At 35.8% G+C, this 23,272-nt stretch overlaps 1 protein-coding gene across 17 annotated transcripts in view; it reads right to left on the bottom strand.

Annotated features, from left to right (window-relative positions):
• DOCK7 (dedicator of cytokinesis 7) overlaps nt 1–23,272 on the bottom strand; it is a 218,785-nt gene that overhangs the window by 80,848 nt on the left and 114,665 nt on the right. For all 17 annotated transcript variants that reach the window (XR_011995971.1, XR_011995972.1, XM_072730737.1 and 14 more), the window contains 6 exons: nt 21,794–21,932; nt 20,639–20,740; nt 12,778–12,864; nt 7,985–8,216; nt 4,541–4,705; nt 2,670–2,839 (listed from right to left, as the gene is read on the bottom strand). Coding sequence is in view for 14 of the 17 variants with exons in the window: in XM_072730737.1 (XP_072586838.1) it covers nt 2,670–2,839; nt 4,541–4,705; nt 7,985–8,216; nt 12,778–12,864; nt 20,639–20,740; nt 21,794–21,932 (895 nt within the window). In the remaining 3 variants the exon portion in view is untranslated. Of the gene's footprint in view, nt 1–2,669; nt 2,840–4,540; nt 4,706–7,984; nt 8,217–12,777; nt 12,865–20,638; nt 20,741–21,793; nt 21,933–23,272 lie in introns of those variants that run through there.

The following is a 23,272-nucleotide window of genomic DNA, read 5'->3' as shown; positions in this document are numbered from 1 at the left end:
ACGACCTGAGCTGAAGGCAGATGTTCAACCAGTGAGCCACCCAGGTGCCCCTAAATATTTTTTTATTGATTGGTCATGGAATTTAAGCTAGCTAAACTCAAATAAAGAACATTAAGGGATTGAGACACAGTAAAAGGTCATCAGATCAAATGATGGGAGACTGCAGAAGAGTGTTGGAGCTGGGGTACTGGAGAGAAATACTGGAGCTAATAGAAAATAAGATTCATGAAATTGAGATTATGTAAGTTAAAGTTCTTAGTAATGACAATATCTAGGTAGGGTATGACCATGGCCTAGGCAGGAGAAAGACAAAAATCATTAAAAAAGAGTTTCTTGGAGTGCCTGGGTGGCTCAGTTAAGCATAGGACTCTTGGTTTTGGCTCAGGTCATGATCTTAGGGCCCTGGGATCAAGTCTCAGGTCAAGCTCCCCACTGAGTGAGGAGTCTGCTTCTCCCTCTCCCTCTCCCCCTCCCCCTATTTGTTCATTCTCTCTCTCTCTCTCTCTCTCTCCCTCTCACACACACACCCAAAAATCTTTTTAAAAAAGTTTCTTGAATTTCCAGGTAATGAACAGTAGCTATAAACTTCAGATTCCTTATCATTTTAACAATGAGATAAGATTATGACTAAATGATAGTCCCAAATAAAGTAACTATCAAAAAATTTTCTAAGAGGAAACATGAAACCTATTTAAATAAAACCTGATTAGGAAGAGGCTGTGTTGTCATAAGACAAATCCTCATCTTATAATGGCTTTCTCAGAAGCTTACATACATCATTAAACATACACTATATATCATCAGAAATTAATGTCATTATTATGTCTCATTTTATGAACTACTTGAAAAACAGAAAATAATCACTCCAATATATGTAGACCTTTGTTCTAAATCTTGATGTTATAATCTGTCTAATACATCATATAAAGGAAAACTCTAGAATTATGCTAGAAGAGACATAATGCAAATCTTACAGAAATTAAGAAGCATTTTATTATTTCTTTTTAAGAAGCATTTTAAAAGTAGAACCTTGAGGACAATAGTGTCTTTTTCATTTCCATAGGCTCTTTGATAGGAAAATTTCTTATTATTTCAAAAATCAGACTCATTCTACAGAAGAACTATATTCATAGTATATAAATAATGCTAAGTACTACTACAATGAGGTACAACTGAGAATGAATACAAGGATAAAAAACCTAAGTTCTTTCTCTAAAGATGGAAATATATAGGGGGGGAATACAGCAATTGCTATATTACTCAAGTTAATATCTGCACATCATTCTCTCTGGGAATTTACAAAAATTGGAAGTTGTTTAATTAGAGTAGTATCTGTATAGACCTGTAAGTTATTGAAATATATGTTTATTATTTAAAATATAAGGCTACAAAATATATTTTTGATCTGTGAGCAATTACTTTAAAAATTACTTAAGTTACTTTAAAGAGCAATGCTTAAGTTCATTAGAAGCTTCTAAATGTAGGGCACCTGGCTCAGTGGTTAAGCATCTGCCTTTGGCTCGGGTTGTGATCCCAGGGTTCTGGGATCAAGTTCTGCATCGGACTACCCATAGGGAGCCTGCTTCTCCCTCTGCCTGTGCCTCTGCCTCTCTCTCTCTCTGTGTGTCTCTCATGGATAGATAAAATCTTAAGAAAAAAAGCTTCTGAATGTAAAATTTCTGTGACTATATGAACAGATATGAGTAGTTCTGAGGTTTTTGACCAATGTTCAAGTATTTCACATAACAAACCCAGATTGTTTAAAAAAAATCCATAAATAGTTCAGGCTAAAGGTTAAACACAGATGCTAAAACATGTTTATTAATTTTTCCTCAGATCCCAGTTAATAGACTAAAAGTGCCAAAGAAAAGTTGGCTATGATTCTAACAACAATGGTATCTTCCTCCCTTCCAATGGCAAAAATTACATTTGAAATGGTTTGGTCAAAACACAACATAACATGATTTTTTGGCCTCAGTTTAAACTGTTCTTTTTCCCAGTTTGTTTAAAATTGGAGTTATTTTTATATCTTACTATAAAAAGGTAATAATCACTCCTTAAATTTTTTTGGAGGGGAGTTAATAAAGATGCTGTAAACAAAATATAGCTGGATCTTATACCAGCTGGCCTATCACTTGTTACTTGGAATAATCATTAACCATCATTAAGTAAATCATATTTTTCAAGTCCTGGTGCATCTTATAAAGAGTTTTCCAGTGAAAGGCAGCTCTATTAGCAATCAAAGCTAATCACTGGTCTTGATATGTTTCAGAGAAGGAATGGAGGTTCATATTTTAAATCAATGATGTTATGTCCTTTCTACACAGCAGTCAGATAGGTCTCTTTTAATTTTATAGGAAATTAATGTAGTCATTTTTTAAAGAATGGATTATCACACAGACAAAAACGAGTTATATGGAATGGTCATCCTGGACAAATTTCTGAATTTGGCAGATTTTCTTGAGCAAAATACACAAACCAGTTTGTAATAGCAAGCCTATTTAGTAGAAACATTAGACACTTTGTGTATACTGATAGATAGAAAAGTACAATGTCTTCCCTGTTACTAACTCAAATATATTTTTAAATTAAGAATAAATTAAAATTGGACACTTCTCACTTATTCATCAACTGAAAATCAAATACATAAAAGACTATCTTCAGTTTACCTTACTGCCAATGATTGACCGTACTTCATCATCTGGTGATGTGGGAGTCCCAGATATATCTGGATTACTATTACTAAGGCTCCGAGAACGATTTAAATTAAGGCTTGCAGGTCTCACAGCAGATCTAGCCATTGTGGCATAATGCACTGATCCTCCCAAACCCCCAGGACCTATAATTGTATATAAAATAGCACATAATTAGACAAAGAAATTAGTCAGGAAAGCACCTGAAAATAATCTCTGCCACTTTACAAAATTCCCCCAAAATCATAAATTGCTTTTATTTTTTAGTTTTTAAAAAATTGCTTTTATTTCTAAATGAAAAATACTCTGAATAAAAAAACACACAAAACTTAATGATAGCTACACCAAAATAGTCTATTTTACAGTGGTTGACAAAACCACATGCAATGATAAAGTCAGTATCTTCTCAATGTTTCTGATTATATATTAAATATATACTAAAAAACAAGATAGAAAACACAAACACACCATGCACACATATTATTTTCACGTTAGATATGAGTGTATTGAAGACCTAAAATAATCCAGCTGATGGCTCTTCCTTTCTCCCACCCTTCCTACTCTGTCCTTGACACAGTTCCTACAAGGACAGCCAATTTACTGCCAACATCTCTTAAATGAGACTGTTTTGTTTGTATCATCAATGACAATTTGAACTATAACAAAGTAGCATACTTATGATATACATACATATGTATACTCAAGCCCAAGTTAGAAAGGCAAGAATTTCTCTGTCTAGCATCAACTATGTTCAACCATCATTCAACCATATTCTATGAACATAAAAATACCCAGCAACTATATCCTTAATTTATCTTCATTTTTCTTAAAGAAATCCTTCATTATGCAAATGATACACACCTGTCAACTAATTAATTTACACCATCTTTCAGCTCAGCATTTAAACAAGATGTTTTGCAAAAACTACGGAATACTATATTGAATGAAAGAGTAAAATATTGGAGTATTGAACACATCTAGTCCACAATATACCTTCAGAGCCTCAAATACTATAATTTTAAAAATCGACATAGGAAATCACAACCCAGAATATGAGTCAATTACTGCTCTTTTTGCAATTAAGAAATAAAATGAGCTAAAACTTAAATCGGATTACTATTATGTCTAGTTTTCATAATGAATGTCATATGTATTTATCACCATTATTAATGTTAATGTTGCCAATAGCTGGAAAAGGGCACTTACCATTATCATTAGTAATGAATGATGACTCATACAAATACATGAGCAGGTTGAAAGGTACGCATAACCGAATCATTAACTAACAATTAAAGAGTTATTCAAACTAAGACATCTCCCCCTACTTCACGCCCACTACCAAATCACCACCAGTTTCATACAAAAAAGCAAGTAATCATTTTGGGCCCTGCTGTTCACAAAGGGTATATTATTTTATTGGCCATGAAGAGATCAGTACTTTTCTGGAGAATAATCTTTTATATTAATTAGGTTTCACAAAGTTACCAGTTATTTCTTCTTTAATGTCCAGCATTCCAAATGACAAAAATTCTACTTATCTTACCAAAACAAAGAATGATAAAATGCTTCCACAGACACAGAACTGATTTTCAAGGTTCCTTTCCAAGAATTAATTCAACCAAGCTCTAAATAAAATTAAAGGAAGCTGTATAAATAATGATGCCTGAAGATGTAACTTAATTATCCTTGTAACTCTAGCACCTAGCATAGTCCATGCCATTCAGCAGGCACTCAATAAATACTTGCTATTGAATGAACATATCCCACTAGAACTACAAGATTATTTTAATCTTGCCATAAACATACAATCTATGCAAGGGAGTTTCAAAATAAAAGGAATATAGTACCTGGTGATGGTGAATTAGGGTAAGTATTTGGTAGGCGAAAAACGTAATAGATGTATGATGAGAGAAGGCTATTCCTGCCATGCTGGTCATGATTTCCTTCCAAGTTTTTGTGGAGCCGATTTATAATTGATGCCATGGCTTCAAATGATGCTTGACCTAGATTAACTTTTAAGAAGGAGGAACACATTTTTGCATTAATTTTTTTAAACTGCAAATTCCAAAAAGATCAGCGTTTTATCATCTCTATATGTGTTAGGTATAGGGATTATGCATAGTATATAAAGATATTTGGTGTTGATTTTAATGATATATTAGCTGAATCAAAATTACTTTTCTAAACAAAATTTTAAAACATTTATTTTACTAATTTAACATGAAAAGTATATTGGTTTGTTCAATCAAAAAACAAAACCTCAACTGACAGGTACCCATTATTTTGTAAAACAATACAAAGCACATAAGAAAAAGAAACCTGTCTTGTGTATCACCTTTGAAAAGTCACTTCTTGTTTTAAAGATGACTGAAAACTTAACATACAATGAGCAAGTGTTACTCGTTTAAAAAATATTAACAATGAAAGTGGATTATTAAAAATATCAACTTAAAAAACTAAAAAAAGAAGATCGTGAAGGAGCAACGTGACTGACATGAGTGAATTGGGAAAAGGATTAGGTGGCTAGAGAAACAAGCTGAGGTAAGACAGTACAGCATTTTTAAATGCCAGGCTAAGCAATACCTACCCAGTCATTCAAGATAGTATGTAACAAGCATTTTGCAAAAGTGGAGAAATTCTGGTAGCACACTAAATAAATGGGTAAAACAAACAGCCATTGTGGGCTTTGATAAAGCCTCAGAGTCTATGATTTATTTAATCAAGACAGGAAATTATGAACAGAAATGAGATCAATTAAATTTTCCTAAAAGTGGAAGAATCCAATAAAGTGGTCAGGTAGGAAGGGACACTTGAGTGGCTCAGTTGGTTAAGCATCTGCCTTCGGCTCAGGTCATGACCTTGAGGTCCTGTAATGGAGCCCCATGTGGGGCTCCCAGCTCATGGGGGGGGTCTGCTTCTCCCTCTTTGCCTGTCCCTCCCACCACAATCCTCCACATCTACTCAAGCTCTCTCTCTCCAATAAATAAAACACTTAAAAAAAATTGGACATTTGGGAAGATTAATCTATATATACTGAACTAGAAAAGAAACTAGAGATACAGAGGCCTGAGTGGGCTACAGCAATTTTATCTGCGTTCCTGCTTAATTCCTTTTCCTCACAGTAGCTATTCAAACCATCAGAATCCTTCTTAAAACTCAAGCCCAGGGTAGCCCGGGTGGCTCAGCAGTTTAGCGCTGCCTTCAGCTCAGGGCCTGATCCTGGAGACCCAGGATCGAGTCCCACGTCAGGCTCCCTGCATGGAGCCTGCTTCTCCCTCTGCCTATGTCTCTGCCTCTCTCTCTCTCTCTCTCTCTCTCTCTCTCTCTCTGTCTCTCATGAATAAATAAACAAAATCTTAAAAAGAAAAAAAAAAAAAAAAAAAAAAAAAAGCTCAGGTCCACATTATTCCCTCCTCAGGAAATTCTACTTTTTATCTCACAGTAGGAATTTATAAAGTATTAAAGTCCTCAACATTTTACTACAAATTTCTCCAAATCTGAAACCATTTTTATTTCCCTGCCAAAGGAAGCAGTGCTCCTCTACCATGTAACAATAATCACATCACTCTTGTCCTACAGGCTTGCTTCATTAAACCTTTTAGCATCTCTGTATCTTACATTTTTCTCCCCCCTCCACTAGTTTCTCAAAGCACATAAACATGCTCAAATGACTCCATTTTTATGCATTAATCAACCCAGTTTCCTATTCTAACCGAATTTAAGAATAGGGTATACATTTTGTGTTCCTTTCACCATGTGCTATGCATGACTTAATTCTACTTTCACTGTTTGACTAAAACTTTTCTTGTTAATTTCACCAGTTAATTTCACCTCTTTAGTAGGTAAGAAGACTAGGACTCTGGAGTCAGTTGTTTGGGTCTGAATCCTTAGGCAAATTTTCAAGCACAGTGTTCACTCTACTTATTTGTGAAACAGTGGTAATAATACCTACGCATAGAGTTGTGAGCATTTCATACATTAATGTAAATAAAGCACACAGCAATATTGTCGGCCTATTTACTATGCAAATGTTTGTTACTATTGCATTATTATTTTATTTACATCATCTACAAAATTGGTGTTTTCCTTAAAACCATCTCCTATGACTCCTGTGACAGTACTCTGTACAAGCTCCTCAACATTTCTTCTTAACCCACCTCTCCTCTCCAACTCACTGTCATCTCATGTTTCAGCAGGACCTCATAGTTTGTTGTAAGAAGTTCTATAAGATTACTAATTTGTTTCTCTGCCTCCAGATTTTCCCCACTTCCAACCCATCTCCATATAGCACACTCATCTTTACAAAAGCCAAACTGGGTCACATTACTTCCATAATTAAGACCAGACCCTTCAAAAGCTATGGATTCCTTATAGAATTATAGTCCCAATTCCCCTAAAGTGTCATAGAAGATTCCATTTCCTCTCCCTCACCACTAATTATCATCTCTAAACAACAACACTCTAATTTGTGACTTACAATTCCTCGCAAGTTTCCCAGTTCATATATCTATCTGTGTACCATGCGCACACTATTTCATCCCCTTGGACTAGTTATTTACCTCTCTGACTCCTACTCATCTTTAAATGTTTGACCCAAGGATCACTTCTACTGACAAGTCTCCCCTAAAATAAAATTCTAAGGAGCTCAACACTCCTCTTCTTTGTACAACCATTTAACACAAAAATTTTATGATGTGTTTTTCTTATAAGCTCAACTACTTTGCAGGATTCAGGTGGAAGCTATTAGCAAAAGCAGAGGAACTTATCTTGGGAAGAGAGCTGGAAACAGGAGTACCTCTAACTGCAGAGCAACACAGAAGAAAATGAGACTATAGAGATTTTTGGGTTAATGAAGAAAAGAACAGCTATTTTAAATAGAGAATGGCCAATGAGTAAAAATGTAGGCTAGGCAAATCACACATCATATAAAAAGCAAAATGATTTACCTATTTGCCTGTTTTCCAAACTAGTCTGTGAGATCCTTAAAATCAAGAACTAAGCCTTGGACAGAGCCTATCAGTGTCTGGCATACAGTAAGTGCTTAATCAATATTTGGTGAGTGGATAAATGAATTGGTTTCCATAATGTGAGCTGAAGTCTCTATGGCACAATTTATCAAAACAAAAGAAAGTTATTTTCTGGCATCAGAAACAATTAAATAACTCCCCATCCTCTCCTCCCCAAAATCAAACACAGTCCTTATCAAATAGTACTTCATGATTCTATTTCTGCAAAAGCTAGAAATACCAAATTACAAATTTCATAATTCTCCAAACATAAGTAAAAATTACCTATTTGGCCAGCAATGACAGGAGGTCTAACAACTAAAAGTATCAGTTTATCAAGCAGAAGATGAAGAAATCGGACCACTGGTTCCAACTGAGATGAATTCAGCGCTGAAATACTGCTCTTCAATTCATTTTCTAAGTTATTTTCCATGATTCGCATGTCTCCAATTCGGACTGGGAACATGTGTTCATCCAGAGCATTGACCAGAGCAAAAAACTTGTCAAGATACGGATCCTAAAACAAAGAATGAACAAAAGCACTAACCAATCCTAACTGTGAATTCCCCAAACTTTGGACCATATAAATATAAAATATTGTAATTTTTATAAAATATAAATATTAGATTAAATGTAAATATATTTAAAATTATATATAACAAAAATTACAATGTTTTATGTAATATAAATAGCTCATATGAATTAATACAAAAAATACACAAGTATATACAAATATTGTTTCCAATTAAACACCAGCTCTATTCTCATTTATTATTGTAAAGTGGCCATTTTGAACACTACTGACTACTCAAAACTCTACTGATACAAATTAAGGATTTTTTTTTCCCTCAGTGTGAGTATTACTATTTTAGAAATCAATGATTGTGCAGGTCTGTTAGAACAGGGCCTGTGCCCATTATTAATTTATTACCTCTTAGCTCCATTCAAACCCACCATCTTTGCCACAATTTGTAATACTGGAGCTGACTCTTCAAATTGCATTTCTCCTTTGTCAGCTGGTATGTGGTTAGGCTCTAAACACAGAAGGTACAGGAAACAGCTTTCCTTCTTCCTATTTGTTTTCCTGATGGCAGCTAGCAGATGTGAATGCTAAAGTTTAGAGGTGAGGGACATGGCAGCAGTGTTCACAACAGCAATGGTGCCTCTTGTTCCATAGCAGGTGCCCTCCACACTACAGCATGGCAGGCATTGTGAACCTGTAGCAGTGGTATCCTCTCCTTGGAGGTCTGATTCTTAGCGTTCAGGAACCTCCTCTATGTTTCTTAGTTCCTTCCTTATCACTTTCTGCAACTGCTATCTCTATTATAATCACAGAATTTTCTTTTACCCCATTTAGTAGTGAATCACCTTTAACCCAGTTAATTATTTAAATATAAATTGTTTCCATCTGAATTACTGGGATGTTCCATCTCCTGGCTAAATCCTGACTGCTATTGTTTAACCTCCTCGTACACCAACAGAACCAGTCTTATTTAGAGCAATCACATGCCCAGTCCCAGGGTACATGCTTATTCCCCCAGTTTGCTTCATGCCTAGTGATGAGATGTGTATAGTGATGATCATGTGTATAGCACCAACCAATGATTTGTGAACAGGAGTCTGCTGGAACTCTGGAAGACTTCGGCTCAGTTAATAGTGAAAATTAACTGTAAGACAATAACGTCAAACAGTTTCATTCACATTTATAGCTCTAATGTTGTTCTAACTTGATATGCAGGTTTTAAATGAATAAAAAAGTGATGACTTCTAACTATATACCAGTAAATTTCAAAGAGCTACAACCAAAGTAGAAAACATCATAAAGGGGATCCCTAAGTGGCTCCGCGGTTTAGCGCCTGCCTTTGGCCCAGGGTGCGATCCTGGAGTCCCGGGATCGAGTTCCACATCGGGCTCCCGGCATGGAGCCTGCTTCTCCCTCTGCCTGTGTCTCTGCCTCTCTCTCTCTCTCTCTATCATGAATAAATAAATAAAATCTTAAAAAAAAAAAAGAAAAACATCATAAAAAACATTACTGTGTTCAGTTGATCCTTTTAAAAAGATAATACATGATGAAATTGTTTTCATAGTGGCAAAATTTTTTAAATGTTTTTTTTTTTTTATTTTTATTTTATGATAGTCACAGATCACAGAGAGAGAGAGAGAGGGGCAGAGACACAGGCAGAGGGAGAAGCAGGCTCCATGCACCGGGAGCCCGACGTGGGATTTGATCCCGGGTCTCCAGGATCGCGCCCTGGGCCAAAGGCAGGCGCCAAACCGCTGCGCCACCCAGGGATCCCTAAATGTTGAATATTACTCATCAGGACTGTGAATGCCAGAGTGCTACAAAGTAGATACTTCCACTTCATCTTCTCCTACATTCAACAGATTCTAAATCATCTATATTTTTGCCCCAATCCTTCTTTGTCACATAAAGACAGCACATGTATCTGAAAACAAAATTAGGAGTAAAAGATAAATATACTACCAACTCTAAAAAGAAAACTAACAACGACTGTAAGAATTAAAAAACATGAAAAATAATGTATTTTTATACTTAAGAAGATAGGATAATATGAAGGGAAAGAATACATTTCAACAGTATACTGTAACATCCATCTCATCATTATCAAAAGAATAAAGAATATAGGAAACATAGAACATATCCAGGACCAGAAAAGGAAAAATTCCACTGGAGCCATTCTTTTACTGGAATCTACCTACATAATGCTAAATAAAACCTATCTACTACCTTTTTTTGTTGTTTTAAAATATAACATAGAGGTGCTCTGCCTTCTTATTTTTCCCTACTTCACTGCAGAAAAGAGTTAACACAGCAAGTTTAAGACTGCTATCATTTGGAAGGCCAGCTTACACAATTGGTCCTTGGATGGCATCTGGGAACTTGGATTTCAAGAGTTCCGACTGATAAGGGATGACTCACTACACCTAAATTGTTTGTGCTAACAATATGGTTTATGCTGAAAATAAGCTTTCCTTTTGGGGATCAAGAATTTTGGCATGTGATAGGTGAGGGTGCCTATGTTACAGCTTATAGTAAAAACCCTGGGAACTAAGTCTCTAATGAATGAGCATCCCCTGACAGACATTTCACACATGCTGCTTCCACTCACCCTATGTGACTCCACTAGGAGAGGATGTTGGAAGCTTGTGCTTTTCCTGTGGACTTGACCTCTTTTCCTTTAGCTGATTTTATATCTTTTACTAAAATAAATCATTGCTGTGAACATGGCTATATGTTGGGTCCTAGGAGTGCTGGTGGAAAAATCACTGAACTTGAGGGTGGCCTTTGAAGTTTCTGTGAATACTGCCCCTTCCCTTTTCAAGTTGGATTCCATTTTACTTGCCTCTTCTCACTCTACATTTCCTCCCTGGATTATCACTCACCAGTGTAGTTTCAGCTTTCACATTTATTCTGCCACCTTCAATGTTAAAGATGTTATTACAATTGCCTTGGGATATTTTTATCTGAAATACATAGGCATTTCAGACTCAACAGACTCAAAACTAAACTCACTATAGCTTCAGAATTATCTCCACTATTTCCATAATCTCTCGTAGCATCCAACCAAATTTACTTTTCTCCTGTTTGCTATTTAGGTTAGAAATCGCCATTTACCTAGACTCTAAACTCTACGGCATTCAAGGTCCTTCATAATCTGTTACCAGCCTGGTCTTCTTTCCTCATCTATCATGATTTCCCCATGCACTATGAATTACATTCACACAAGATTACTTGCCTGTCGTCCTTAGACTACTAACCCTTTGCACTTGCTTTTTATCATCGAGTTGCCCACCCTCTGTCTGTATGGTAAATGCCTACTTATCAATCAATATCTGGGAATCTCAGTTCCCAGAACAGACAACTCTATACTCTTGAAAGGATTTCATTCATATATCTAACACAGTACTAATTTTATTGTACTACAATTATTTTTACATTTTCCCCTATTACACTGTAAGGTCTTTGAAGGAAAGTTTCTTTCCTTGACAGGTAACAACAACCCTGACTACATGGAGCTTACAACCTAATGAAGAACTAATAAATAAATGCATATGTACATACATACACACACAAAGTGAGAGAAAGCAAAAGTGCAAGAGAGTGCGGGGAAGAGCTAGAAGTAGTAGCAAGGGCAGGGTAAGACCATACAGACTAACAGGGCTGCTATGCTTAAGAGTCCCCAGGAAAGGGGAGTCTGGGTGGCTCAGTGGGTTAACTGTTCGCCTTCGGCTCAGGTAATGATCCTGGAATTGAGCCCCACATGGGGCTCCCTGCTCAGCAGGAGTCTGCTTCCCCCCTCCCTTTGTGTGCACACTCTCTTTCTCTCAAATAAATAAAATTAAAAAAAAAAAAAAAGTCTCCAGGAAAGATCTGAGGTAAGTAAAAGTCTTACTGAAAATAAGTATCTAACAGGAGGAAAGTATTCCAGCTAGAGAAAGAGTAAATATACAGGCTTTGAGGAGAGTCTGGCATGTTCCAGATAAACACTGAAGAATTTGGAGCAAATAATTCCTTCAAACTCTTACCATTTGAAATATCTGAGTCTATGAGGAATAAAATGGTTTGAATGATAGTTTTCAACTCTAATTCTGCAATGTAGCAGAAACTTACAAAAAAAAAAGTCATTGAATTGCTCAAAATGAAGTCAATGACATTTTGAAGAGCAACAAGTTTGCTTGTGTGAATATTTAATGATTTTTATGGATTCCTTTAAAAAATAACTTCTAGGGATCCCTGGGTGGCGCAGCGGTTTGGCGCCTGCCATTGGCCCAGGGTGCGATCCTGGAGACCCGGGATCGAATCCCACATCGGGCTCCCGGTGCATGGAGCCTGCTTCTCCCTCTGCCTGTGTGTCTCTGCCTCTCTCTCTCTCTCTGTGTGACTATCACAAATAAATAAAAATTTAAAACAAAATAAATAACTTCTAAATCTATAAATTTCTGACATATAATTCCATAAGTTATAGTAGATAACAAAACTGATTTAGCTACTAAACAATATGTTCATTCATTCAAGTGATAGTCTATTATAAAAATTATTTTAAAAACTCACTTACTTGTGTATGGATAGACGAAACAGCAACAACTTCAACATTAAAAACACCTTTGTGATTATCTACCCACTTCATGCCAGGTAGAGGAACCTAGAAGAGAATAAATATAATGATCATAGATATTTAAGTTTATTGGAAATTCTTAAAACAAAAAAATTATAATACCTCAATAAGAAAAATACTGTGGAAATATACACTGTATATGAATGTAAAACATATTTATACACTGCACATGAATGTAAAACATATATTTTGTTCTTATTACAAAATCTTCATGTTTTCTACAGGAGAAGAAAAAGGCTCAAGGAGCAAAAAGAAAATATACACTCAAAATTCTATTTTCCCAAACATATATCCCTTTACATAATTCCAAATCTTCCTCTGTGCACACGTACTTTTATACAGACTGTTTCCTTCCATAGGTTATATTAAACATTATTTTAAACCTGTTTGTCACATATTATATTGTGAATCTCTTTTCATGCCAATAAATTCACATCTACAGTATTTTATTGGTTTATAATATTGGTTTTTTTCTTGTAAAAACTCCTATTTTAATAGGGCTATAAGATATTCACAGCAAAGGAATACATTCTGTTGTTATAAGAGTTAGAAAACTTTTTTTCCTGATGTAAATTGGTAAGAATTTTAATTAAAATCATAGCATAAAAAGTTAAAGTATCTTTTTAAAATCACTCTATTTCTAATAACACAGCTAAAAACCATGAACATGATACACAAAATAACACTGAAAGGTGGAAAGAGGAATGCAAATGACTATGGACCTTGAGATGTGAAGAAATACAAAGTTGTGTTTCCTGGGTTTTATTATTGCCTCATAAATCCTGGATGAGGTGCTAGAGAAGCTGGCAACCCAGAAACGCCAAAAGGAGTAGAGAAAAACAAGCTCCAAGAAATCCTGCTCTCTCTAATCAAAACCAGTATTTGCCCTACTCTGACCAAACACAAGGTAACAAGTGGCAGCCCTACCCAACCTCCAAAGGCTAAGTGGTAAGCCCAGGTGTCCACCCTTAGCTGGCTATAATGAGGGTCCCAGATCCCCACCCCCAACACATTGGGTGTTACCAGAGAAGACAGAGTCGTAAAGAGGTCCTAGCCCTGTGGTAACAAGCATCCCCGCCAACTATGGGGTCAGTGGAAGCCAAGCAGGGAGCAGTACCAAGGTGCCCCTTCCTCCCCACATACTGGGAGGTGTAAGTAGAGGCCTAATGTGTCATGAATGTGGCAAGAGTACCTCCCCCTACTACTAAAACCCAAGACTTATATAAGATCTGTGGTCATGGGCGGCCTGGGTGGCTCAGTGTTTGAGTGCCATCTTCAGGAGTGATCCTGTCTCCAGGATCAGGGGGTGATCCTGGAGATCCGAGATCGAGTCCCGCATCGGGCTCCCTGCGTGGAGCCTGCTTCTCCCTCTGCCTGTGTCTGCCTCTCTCTCTCTCTCTCTCTCTCTGTCTCTCTCTGTCTCTCACGAGTAAATAAATAAAATTAAAAAAAAAAAAGAAAGATCTTTGGTCATGACATAATACCTAAGATGTCTAAGATAAAATAAAAAATCTTGCATCACACCAAGAACCAGAACAATCTCAAATGAGAAAAGGCAATTAACAAACACTAAGATGAAATCTTTCAAAAGAAAAATGGGGGAGTGCCATTTTCTTTACAGCAAGAAAAATGGTGTTCGTTTAAGTATCTGCCTTCGGCTTAGGTCATGATCCCAGGGTTCTGGGATTGAGCCTCAAGTTGGGCTCTCTGCTCAGCAGGGAGTCATCTTCTCCCTCTTATTCGCCTTCTGTGCTCTCCCTAATAAGTAAAATCTTTAAAAAATTAATAAAACACTAAGATGACACAGATGTTGCTCATAAAAAAACAAACAGATTTCATCAGGCAATTACAAATATCCTTGAAATAAATGACCAAAATAGAAAATCTCAGGAAAAAAAGTATTTTAGGGTTTTTGTCCCATGGCTTCATCTTTTATCATGTGTAGAAAAGAAAACCAACTAAAGCCAGTTTCCTCTTCTAAAATTCAAGTAAGAAATGCAATGTCTCTACTGAAGTAAATACAGGTTTTGAAACTTTTGTAAAAAACAGATGGTGCAGTAAATTGAAACTCTTCAAAGCAAGAATTAGTACTAGCTCTTTCAACCCAAAACACTTGTTTTCAGCTTAAAAAAAACAAGATATACAAATAAAATGAATACAGATGGCTTTAAAAATAGTGGTTCTTAAACTCTGATCTGGGGAGAGCAGCATAAACATCATCTGAGTATTTGTTGGAAGTGTAAATAATCATGCCCCAGTGCGCCTGGGTGGCTAAGTCCATTAAGTGTCTGCCTTCGGCTCAGGTCACAATCCCAGGGTCCTGGGATCAAGCCCCAAATCAGGCTACCTGCTCAGTGGGGAGTCTGCTTCTCCCTCTGCCTCTGCCGTTCCCCCCACATGTGCTCTCTAGATCTGTCAGATAAATAAATAAAATCTTAAAAAAATAATAATAAAGCCCCAATTGGGACCTCCTGCATCAGAAACTCTGGGGGTTATAAGCATTAATTATTCTTAACGTACAGAGGAGAAAATTCAGACACAGAGAATATTTTAGTTGGCTCAGGCTGCCATAACAAAATGTCATCCACTGGGTGGTTTAAACAACAGAAAGTTATTTTCTCACAGTCTGGAGACTAGAAGTGCAAAATCAAGGTGCCACATGGTCAATTTCTGGTGAGAGCCTCTTCCTAGCTTGCAGATGGCCATCTTCTCACTGTGTCCTCACAACCAAGAGAAAAAGGACACTGATGTCTCTTTTTAAGGCACTAATCATGAGGCCCCACCTGCATGACCTTATCCAAAACTCATTTAAACCTAATTAACCCCACAGAGCTCATCTCCAAATACCAGCACATTGAGAGTTAGAACTTCAACATATGAATTTGGGGATTGCAGTGGGAGGGGATGAAGTGGGGAGTGGGGAGACATATTTCAGCAGGGAGATTAAGAAATTTACCTGAGGTCACACAACTAATAAAAGGTATGGCCAGAAGTGAAATCCTGAAAGTAATGATATACTGCCTTATGAAAGCATGTGAGATTTGAAACAATAAATACTTTTAACAATCCCATACCCCTTCAAAAGTTAAACCTTGCTAAACTTGGTGTATATTTTTCCAAACTATTTGCCACCCAATTACTGATGTGTGAGTTTGTCACTATATTATTTTTTATATTCTTATTATAAATGTTCTATTCGGGGGGGGCGGTGCCAGGGCTCAGTACATTGAGTATCTGATTTGTGATTTCAGCTCAGGTCATGATCCCAGGGTTGTGAGACTGACCCTCACATCTGTTTCTGACCAGGGGTGGAGCCTGCTTAAGATTCTCTCTCTTCCTCTCAATAAATAAATGAATGAATGAATGTTTTACTGGGATACTGAAGTGGGATATTGAAATCTATATTACTCCTCTTAACTATTGCACCACTGTATGGATGTATAAGAATTTAATTAAATATTAAGTTCTTGGTTGATTCATATAATTTTCATTTTTTTATGTTTTGCTAATAGCAATAATCCCATAATTTTTCCATTTTTCATATAGAAACAAAATACTTTTTTTTAAGATTTTATTTATTTATTCATGAGAGACACAGAGAGAGAGAGGCAGAGACACAGGCAGAGGGAGAAGCAGGCTACATGCAGGGAGCCCGATGTGGGACTGCATCCCAGGTCTCCAGGATCACACCCTGAGCCAAAGGCAGACACCCAACCACTGAGCCACCCAGGTGTACCAAAAATACATTTATTAAAAATATTTCATGGTATATTAACTTGAATTTAAATAAAATTTAAAAAGTACTTTTTAAAGAAAAATAAGGGGAGCCTGGGTGGCTCAGTTGGTTAAGATCTGCCTTCGGCTCAGGTCATGATCCCAGGGTCCTGGTATTGAGCCCTGCATCACAATCTCTGCTCAGCAGGGATCTCCTCTCCCTCTGCTCCTCCCCTCACTCATGATCTCTCTCACTTTCTCTCAAATAAATAAAATCTTTAAAAATAAATAAAATAAAAATATTACACAGTTATATATTATACACTTCCATGTTAATAGTTAAATGCAAAAAAAAAAAATAGTTAAATGCATCTATGTTGGTATGTCATGTCCTGACAATGCTTGGTACAACCTGGTGTGCTCTTTGTAGAAATGGGACAGAGATATATCAACTGCATTCAACTAATGTAGTTAAAGTGTAGCTACTCAGGATGCCACAGATTTACCCCAACTCTAACCTAGAGAAGTAAAATACTCAGTAAATTTGAGCAAATGAGATATTAAAAATACTTTTATAAAAGGTTACTAGGTGGAATGCCTGGGTGGCTCAGTAGTTAAGCGTCTCCCTTCAGCTCAGGGTGTGATTCCAGGGTCCTGGGATGGAGTCCTGCATCAGACTCCCCACAGGAAGCCTGCTTCTCTACCTCTCTCTCTCTCTCTCTCTTTCTCTCTGTCTCTCATGAATAAATAGTTAAATATTTTTTAAAAAGAATAAAAAAGGTTACTAGGTTATGTCCTTTAATGCATATCATTGATGGTTCATCACAAAATGGCATTCAAGCTTTGGAATGGGAGGAACTATGGCTGGATTTGGCAAATGGGTTTGTATTTCAGAGTCCAGAGTCCTCTCTCTCCCCAGGCCAGTGAAATGCCTGCCCTCCTCCAATGGGGGAGTGAGATGTGGGAAATGTAGAGAAATGGCCAATGTTTCTGTGGGGAAGAGAACACAGCAGGTATTATTCATCATTGCCAAATGGTTAATCAGTTTGAGAAACTTTGTATGGTCTCAACAAAATTTTCATTTTTTAGTTTTTGCTACTATCAACAATCCTGTAACTTTTTAAATTCATGCAATAAATAACTACTGAAGTCTCTAGACAGTTTTCTAGGTACTAGGGTTCCATAGCAAACCCAGGTCTGCTCTCAGGAAGCTTACCCACCATTCCTTAGAGAAAAAAATAAGATGATTTGATAGTGATAAGTATTAAGTAAATAAAGTTGGATTAAAAATGATAGTGCCTATCAGCAGTGTGGTGGAGGGAAAGGCTGGAAATGTATGGAGTAAGCAAAGAGCTCTCTGAGGAGGTAATATTTTATATAAAATTCAGATAAGGAAAAGAATATAGCCATGTGAGTTCAGGAGGAGGAAAGAAAATTCAAAGGTCTAGAAGTAGGAAAAAGCTTTAAGTAAAGAAGCTTTAAGTACAGATGTGGCTCAGTGATGGTAAAAGCTGATGTTACAGAGGTGGAAGAGCTCAGATCTTTTGGAGATCTGGAGGTCATGGGAAAAATTCTAGATTATATTTTAAGTACAAGGAAATATGAGCAAAATATAGATACACTATATAAACACTGTATATGATCATAAAGAAACACTAAATCTTGGCAATTTCATGCTGAATGAAAAAAGCAAGTCCCCCAGAGGATTATATATAGAATAACCTTTTCATTAAATTCATAAATTAAGCAGAGTAAAAATACTGTTTAAACATACATATACCTCAATTAAAAAGTAGTTTTACGAGGCTAGTTTTCAAAACAATGTGAATGCACTTAATGCCATGGAACTAGACACTTAAAAATGGTTAAAATGGTAAATTTTATGTTATGTATATTTTACTACAATTTTTTAAAGAGTCTCAGCTCAAGTGATGATCCTGGGTCCTGGTATCAAGCCCTGCATTGGACTCCCTACTTAGCTGCATTGGGTTTCCCTACCCCCACCCCCCATCCTCGGGCTCTCACTCAAATAAATACATACTAAAGCTTAGGTACTTAATCACATATAAATCATACTATACATCTATAGTCAAATCCAAATTATGATATTTATTTATTTTTTTGGTATTATTTCTATATGAGCACACACAGCATAGTAGCTAGAAGAAAACCATCAGCCTCCCTTTAGAAAGCTGATCTTGCAATTTCAAATCAATTAATAAAAAATGCAAAAAAAAAGAATAAATGCATAACTACCATAAAATCAGATTTCCTTTTAAAATATTTCCTTTTGAAATATATAATCCTATCCGTTTGATAGAAGATAAGCTGATTTTACTGAGATGTGTTCCTGGAACTGAATGAAAGGTCTAGCAGAGGGTAGGGGGAAGGGAGGAAGGAAAGAGTCCTATTTCCTTCCTACTATCTTTATTCATGCATTGGTTTAGTAAATACTTACTGACTGCCCACTGTGAGCCAAGCACTATTCTAAGTACTTGCAGATAGAGCAATGCACAAGAAAGATGAAGTCCTTACCTTCCTGGAATTTATACTCTGTAGATAAAAAATAGATAAAGATATATGAAGTATAAAGTTATGTGAGGACAAAGCAGCAAAGCAATAAAAAATGGTGGAGGCTGCACTTGAACAAAAGCACTCAGAGACACCCTCTCTGAAGAGGCAAGATCTGAGTGGCTCTGGAGGAAATGAAGAAGCTGGCCTGGTGATGGAGCATTGCCAGGAGAGGGAAGTGTGAAGGGCCCCAAATGGGAAGGCACTCTTCACGTCTGAGGAATAGCCAAGGTGCAGTGCTGTGTGGCTAGGATAGAGGAAGTGACAGAGAACAATACGAAAGGAGGTGGGAGCAGGAGCTTTCTGTTGCCTCTTTCTTTTTTTTTTAAATAAAAATACAGATTCGTGAATATTTTTTGAGTTCTATCCTGAAAATAAATGCCACCAGGAGAACATTCCCAAGACATATTTCAGATTAATGCATACAAACAGTCAAGTTCATATCATGATTCTCTTTTTTCTTAAGATTTATTTTTATTTATTTATTTATGATAGACATGGAGAGAGAGAGAGGCAGAGACACAGGCAGAGGGAGAAGCAGGCTCCATGCCGGGAGCCTGACGTGGGACTCAATCCCGGGACTCCAGGATCGCACCCTGGGCCAAAGGCAGGCGCAAAACCACTGAGCCACCCAGGGATCCCCTCATATCATGATTCTTGATTGAGATTCCAATGTGTTTTGTTTTTATAGATTTTATTTATTTATTCACAAGAGACACAGAGAGGCAGAGACATAGGCAGAGGGAGAAGCAGGCTCCTCACAGGGAGCCTGATGTGGGACTCGATCCTGGATGATGGGATCACTCCCTGAGCCAAAGGCAGACACTCAACTGCTGAGCCACCCAGGTCCTGAGATTCCAATGTTTTTGTTTCTTTTAAGTCACATATGTCATCATTGCAGCTGCTAATGTCTCCTGTATTACATGTTTATAACCACTTCATTTTCACTTAAAAGATCATTAATTACAAAAATATTCTTTTTTTTTTTTAAAGATTTTATTTATTTATTCACAAGAGACACAGAGAAGAAGAGAGGCAGAGACACAGGCAGAGGGAGAAGCAGGCTCCATGCAAGGAGCCCGATGTGGGACTTGATCCCAGGACCCCAGGATCATGCCTGGAGCCAAAGGCAGACGCTCAACCGCTGAGCCACACAGGCGGCCCCTACAAAAATATTCTAAAAAATTCATTTGTACTCCTTCCTCTAGACTTTCAATGAAATGTTGTCCACTAAAAGACTCACTTATTTAAAGCTTATGTTACAATATGAAAATTATCCAAATTTGCCTATTCTTTAAGTTTATATTTCACGTATTATTTTAGTTTTAAAATCAATATACTTATATTGAAAGCTTAAAGTATTCTACAGAGTAATTTTAATTCTAGGAGAAAACAATATTATTACTTCATTATCTATATACTTCTAGACAGAACAGCAAGGTCTTGAGAAAAACACTTCTGTAATGAAAACTTCATTGTATTCAATCTGGAGAGTTTCAACATGAGAGATACTGACCTCAGGAGACAATACAGAATAAGCCTGTGGTGGTTTTTCCAGTGAGACTGGTAGGCAAAACTGCCCAGTCTTTAATCGTCCATTCTGAAGCATTGGTATCCACTTTTAATAAAAAGGAAACAATATTAAGTATGTTTGCTACAAAAGGAATTACTTGGAAAATCTATTTTAAGAACATGGTGTGAGCCAAATTTGTCTAACATCACCAAACACAAAGAGGATTTAATTAAGTAATAATAACAGGTTTCATGATTCCTCTAAAGAAAAGCTTCTTTGACAATATTTTATTAAGGAGGATCCCAACACATTATTATTACTAACCAACCATGCAATATTTACATCAATAGGAGGTTCTTATTATCCCGGAAAAGGCTAGAAGAAAAATGGCACAAAGTGGACCCATTTTTAGTGGGGGTAATAGTGTCAATGTATGTAGGGAAAGGTTTGGTTAAATGTGAATGTTGACAACAAAACTAAAAAGCATAAACATAAATTTATTGTAACATTCAGCAAAATCCACTTCATAAATTGCAAGAGACAAAAAAAAAATGAATCAAACACTGATTTTTCTCTTCTGGGCAGCAGCATGATTTTTCTAACAAAGTTGTGATAGCACATTTTGATATCCATATCCTTCACCTCAAATTGACCTGTGCAATTCAATCATAATGATTTTCAAAAAATACTCAAGAGTTTTAATTGCATACAATTAAAGCAAAAAGAGTTTTAACGGCCAAGAGTCTCTTTTAATCATTATACACTGAAATCATTCTCTTCTGATGAACCTTTAAATTAATATATTTAAACTATATTAATAATTTATATTAAAATATAAATTTTATAAAATTTATATATTTAAAAAATATATTTAAAATTAATATATTTATATATTTAAATTTAATATATTTATATTTATACCCCATATTGTTGGGTAAACACATTATAATCAGAACCAACACCTAAGTGTCTACATATGTTAGGTAATTAGTTATATTAATTGCATTAATGAGCATTTTCTTATTATGATGACTCTTCCTAACCAATATAGGAAATCAGATAAGGAATAATCAAATAATAGTGAATATCAACTACATCTCAAATACTGTAATTATTTTTAAGATCAAAGAGCTAAATATTAAACAAAAATATGCTTACTGTATATCCAACAGGAGTTTCAAGAGGAGTATTTTGTTTCTGTTGACAACTAACATGATAAAAAGTAAAAAGCAAATGATGATGGTCAGTTAAAGTAGCAGGGAGTTTAACCTTGATTTCTTCATGAAAATCAGGAGACCTTCACACAAAAAAAACAAAACAAAACAGATCAATAGTCAGTAATTTGATCAAAATAAGTAATTATTGCATTTGTATATTTGAAAAAATTTTAAATTAATTTCAGGATTCATGCTTAATTTTTCTTCTAGTACAAAATGTTTTTCTCTATTCCCAAACTTTAAGTAACTAACTCCTATTTCCAGTTGAGGGAGCTGTCTCTGTTTCTGAAATTTCTCAACCCAACTTTAATAATGGGCTGAGTAATCCTACTATATGAAAATTCATCAATAATCACCACCTTGATGCCGAGATCTTCATTTGGTAGGAAACTATATAAAAGAGGAGACTAGGGCAAGGCTTCCTCTGATATACATTACATAGAAAAAATAACAGGAGTTTTTATAAGTAGATATTTCAAAATCATACCATAAAAAAAATTTTTTTTCTGTTATAGGAGTGTAGCTTCATGTTAAAGATTAATTTGTATTATCTTTCTGTAAAATAAAAAAATAAGTATTTCTAGACAACTTAGTATCAAGTTGGGCTCTCTATGGAATATTTTATAACAATTATTCCATTGCTAAAGAAATAAATGTTAACAAAACATGATATATTGATTGTTCAGAAAAAAAGAAAAAGAAAAGAAAAAAATCAGGGAACACCTACAAAATACATTTGTCCCACAGTTTAGAAGTGCTCCCAGCCACTATAAGAATACAACAAATATCATATTTGATCAAATCAATGGCATTTTCACCTCAATATTCATTTAGAGTGATCCCTAGGAGCATTTTTATAAAGAAGTATTGCTGCTCTTTATAATATAGTTTTAAAAGGGATAGAACCTTAGCATCCCAACCTTCCATAATCAGTTAGTATCTCTCAGAGTTATATTTAGTAAAAATGCATCCAAACCATTTGGCTCCAACTAATTAAAAGTGAAGCCTATTCTGCCAATTAGTGCTTTTTTTATTTCCTCTGATGCTAATAAGTCTAATATCCTTCTATTTCAAATAAGCCTCAGAAACACTAATAACTATAGATCTGATCACAGAAATATTAGGTAGATGAGGCTTTTAATACCCATAAGAAATATAATTAATGCCAGCCATTTGAAAATTTGATGATTTGGGTGAATAAAAAATGCTATGCATCTACTGATCTCACTAATCACCAATGAATTATAAGAAGCTGAATTTACTAGCAATGTTAAGCAGTATTGTAATTTTAATTCTACTAATGCTGAGAGCAACGAAAATAAAGATCTAGCTACAAATTGAGATTCTTTAAGAGATTACTACCTTCTTTATCAATATCTTTCCTGGTACTGAATGTTTTAGTTCATTTCTTTTCTGAAAT

This window comes from Vulpes vulpes, chromosome 12 (assembly GCF_048418805.1).
Source record: "Vulpes vulpes isolate BD-2025 chromosome 12, VulVul3, whole genome shotgun sequence".
Lineage (NCBI taxonomy): Eukaryota > Metazoa > Chordata > Mammalia > Carnivora > Canidae > Vulpes > Vulpes vulpes.
The sequence above is the reverse complement of the archived record's forward strand: the minus strand, read 5'-3'. Positions and strand labels throughout refer to the sequence as shown.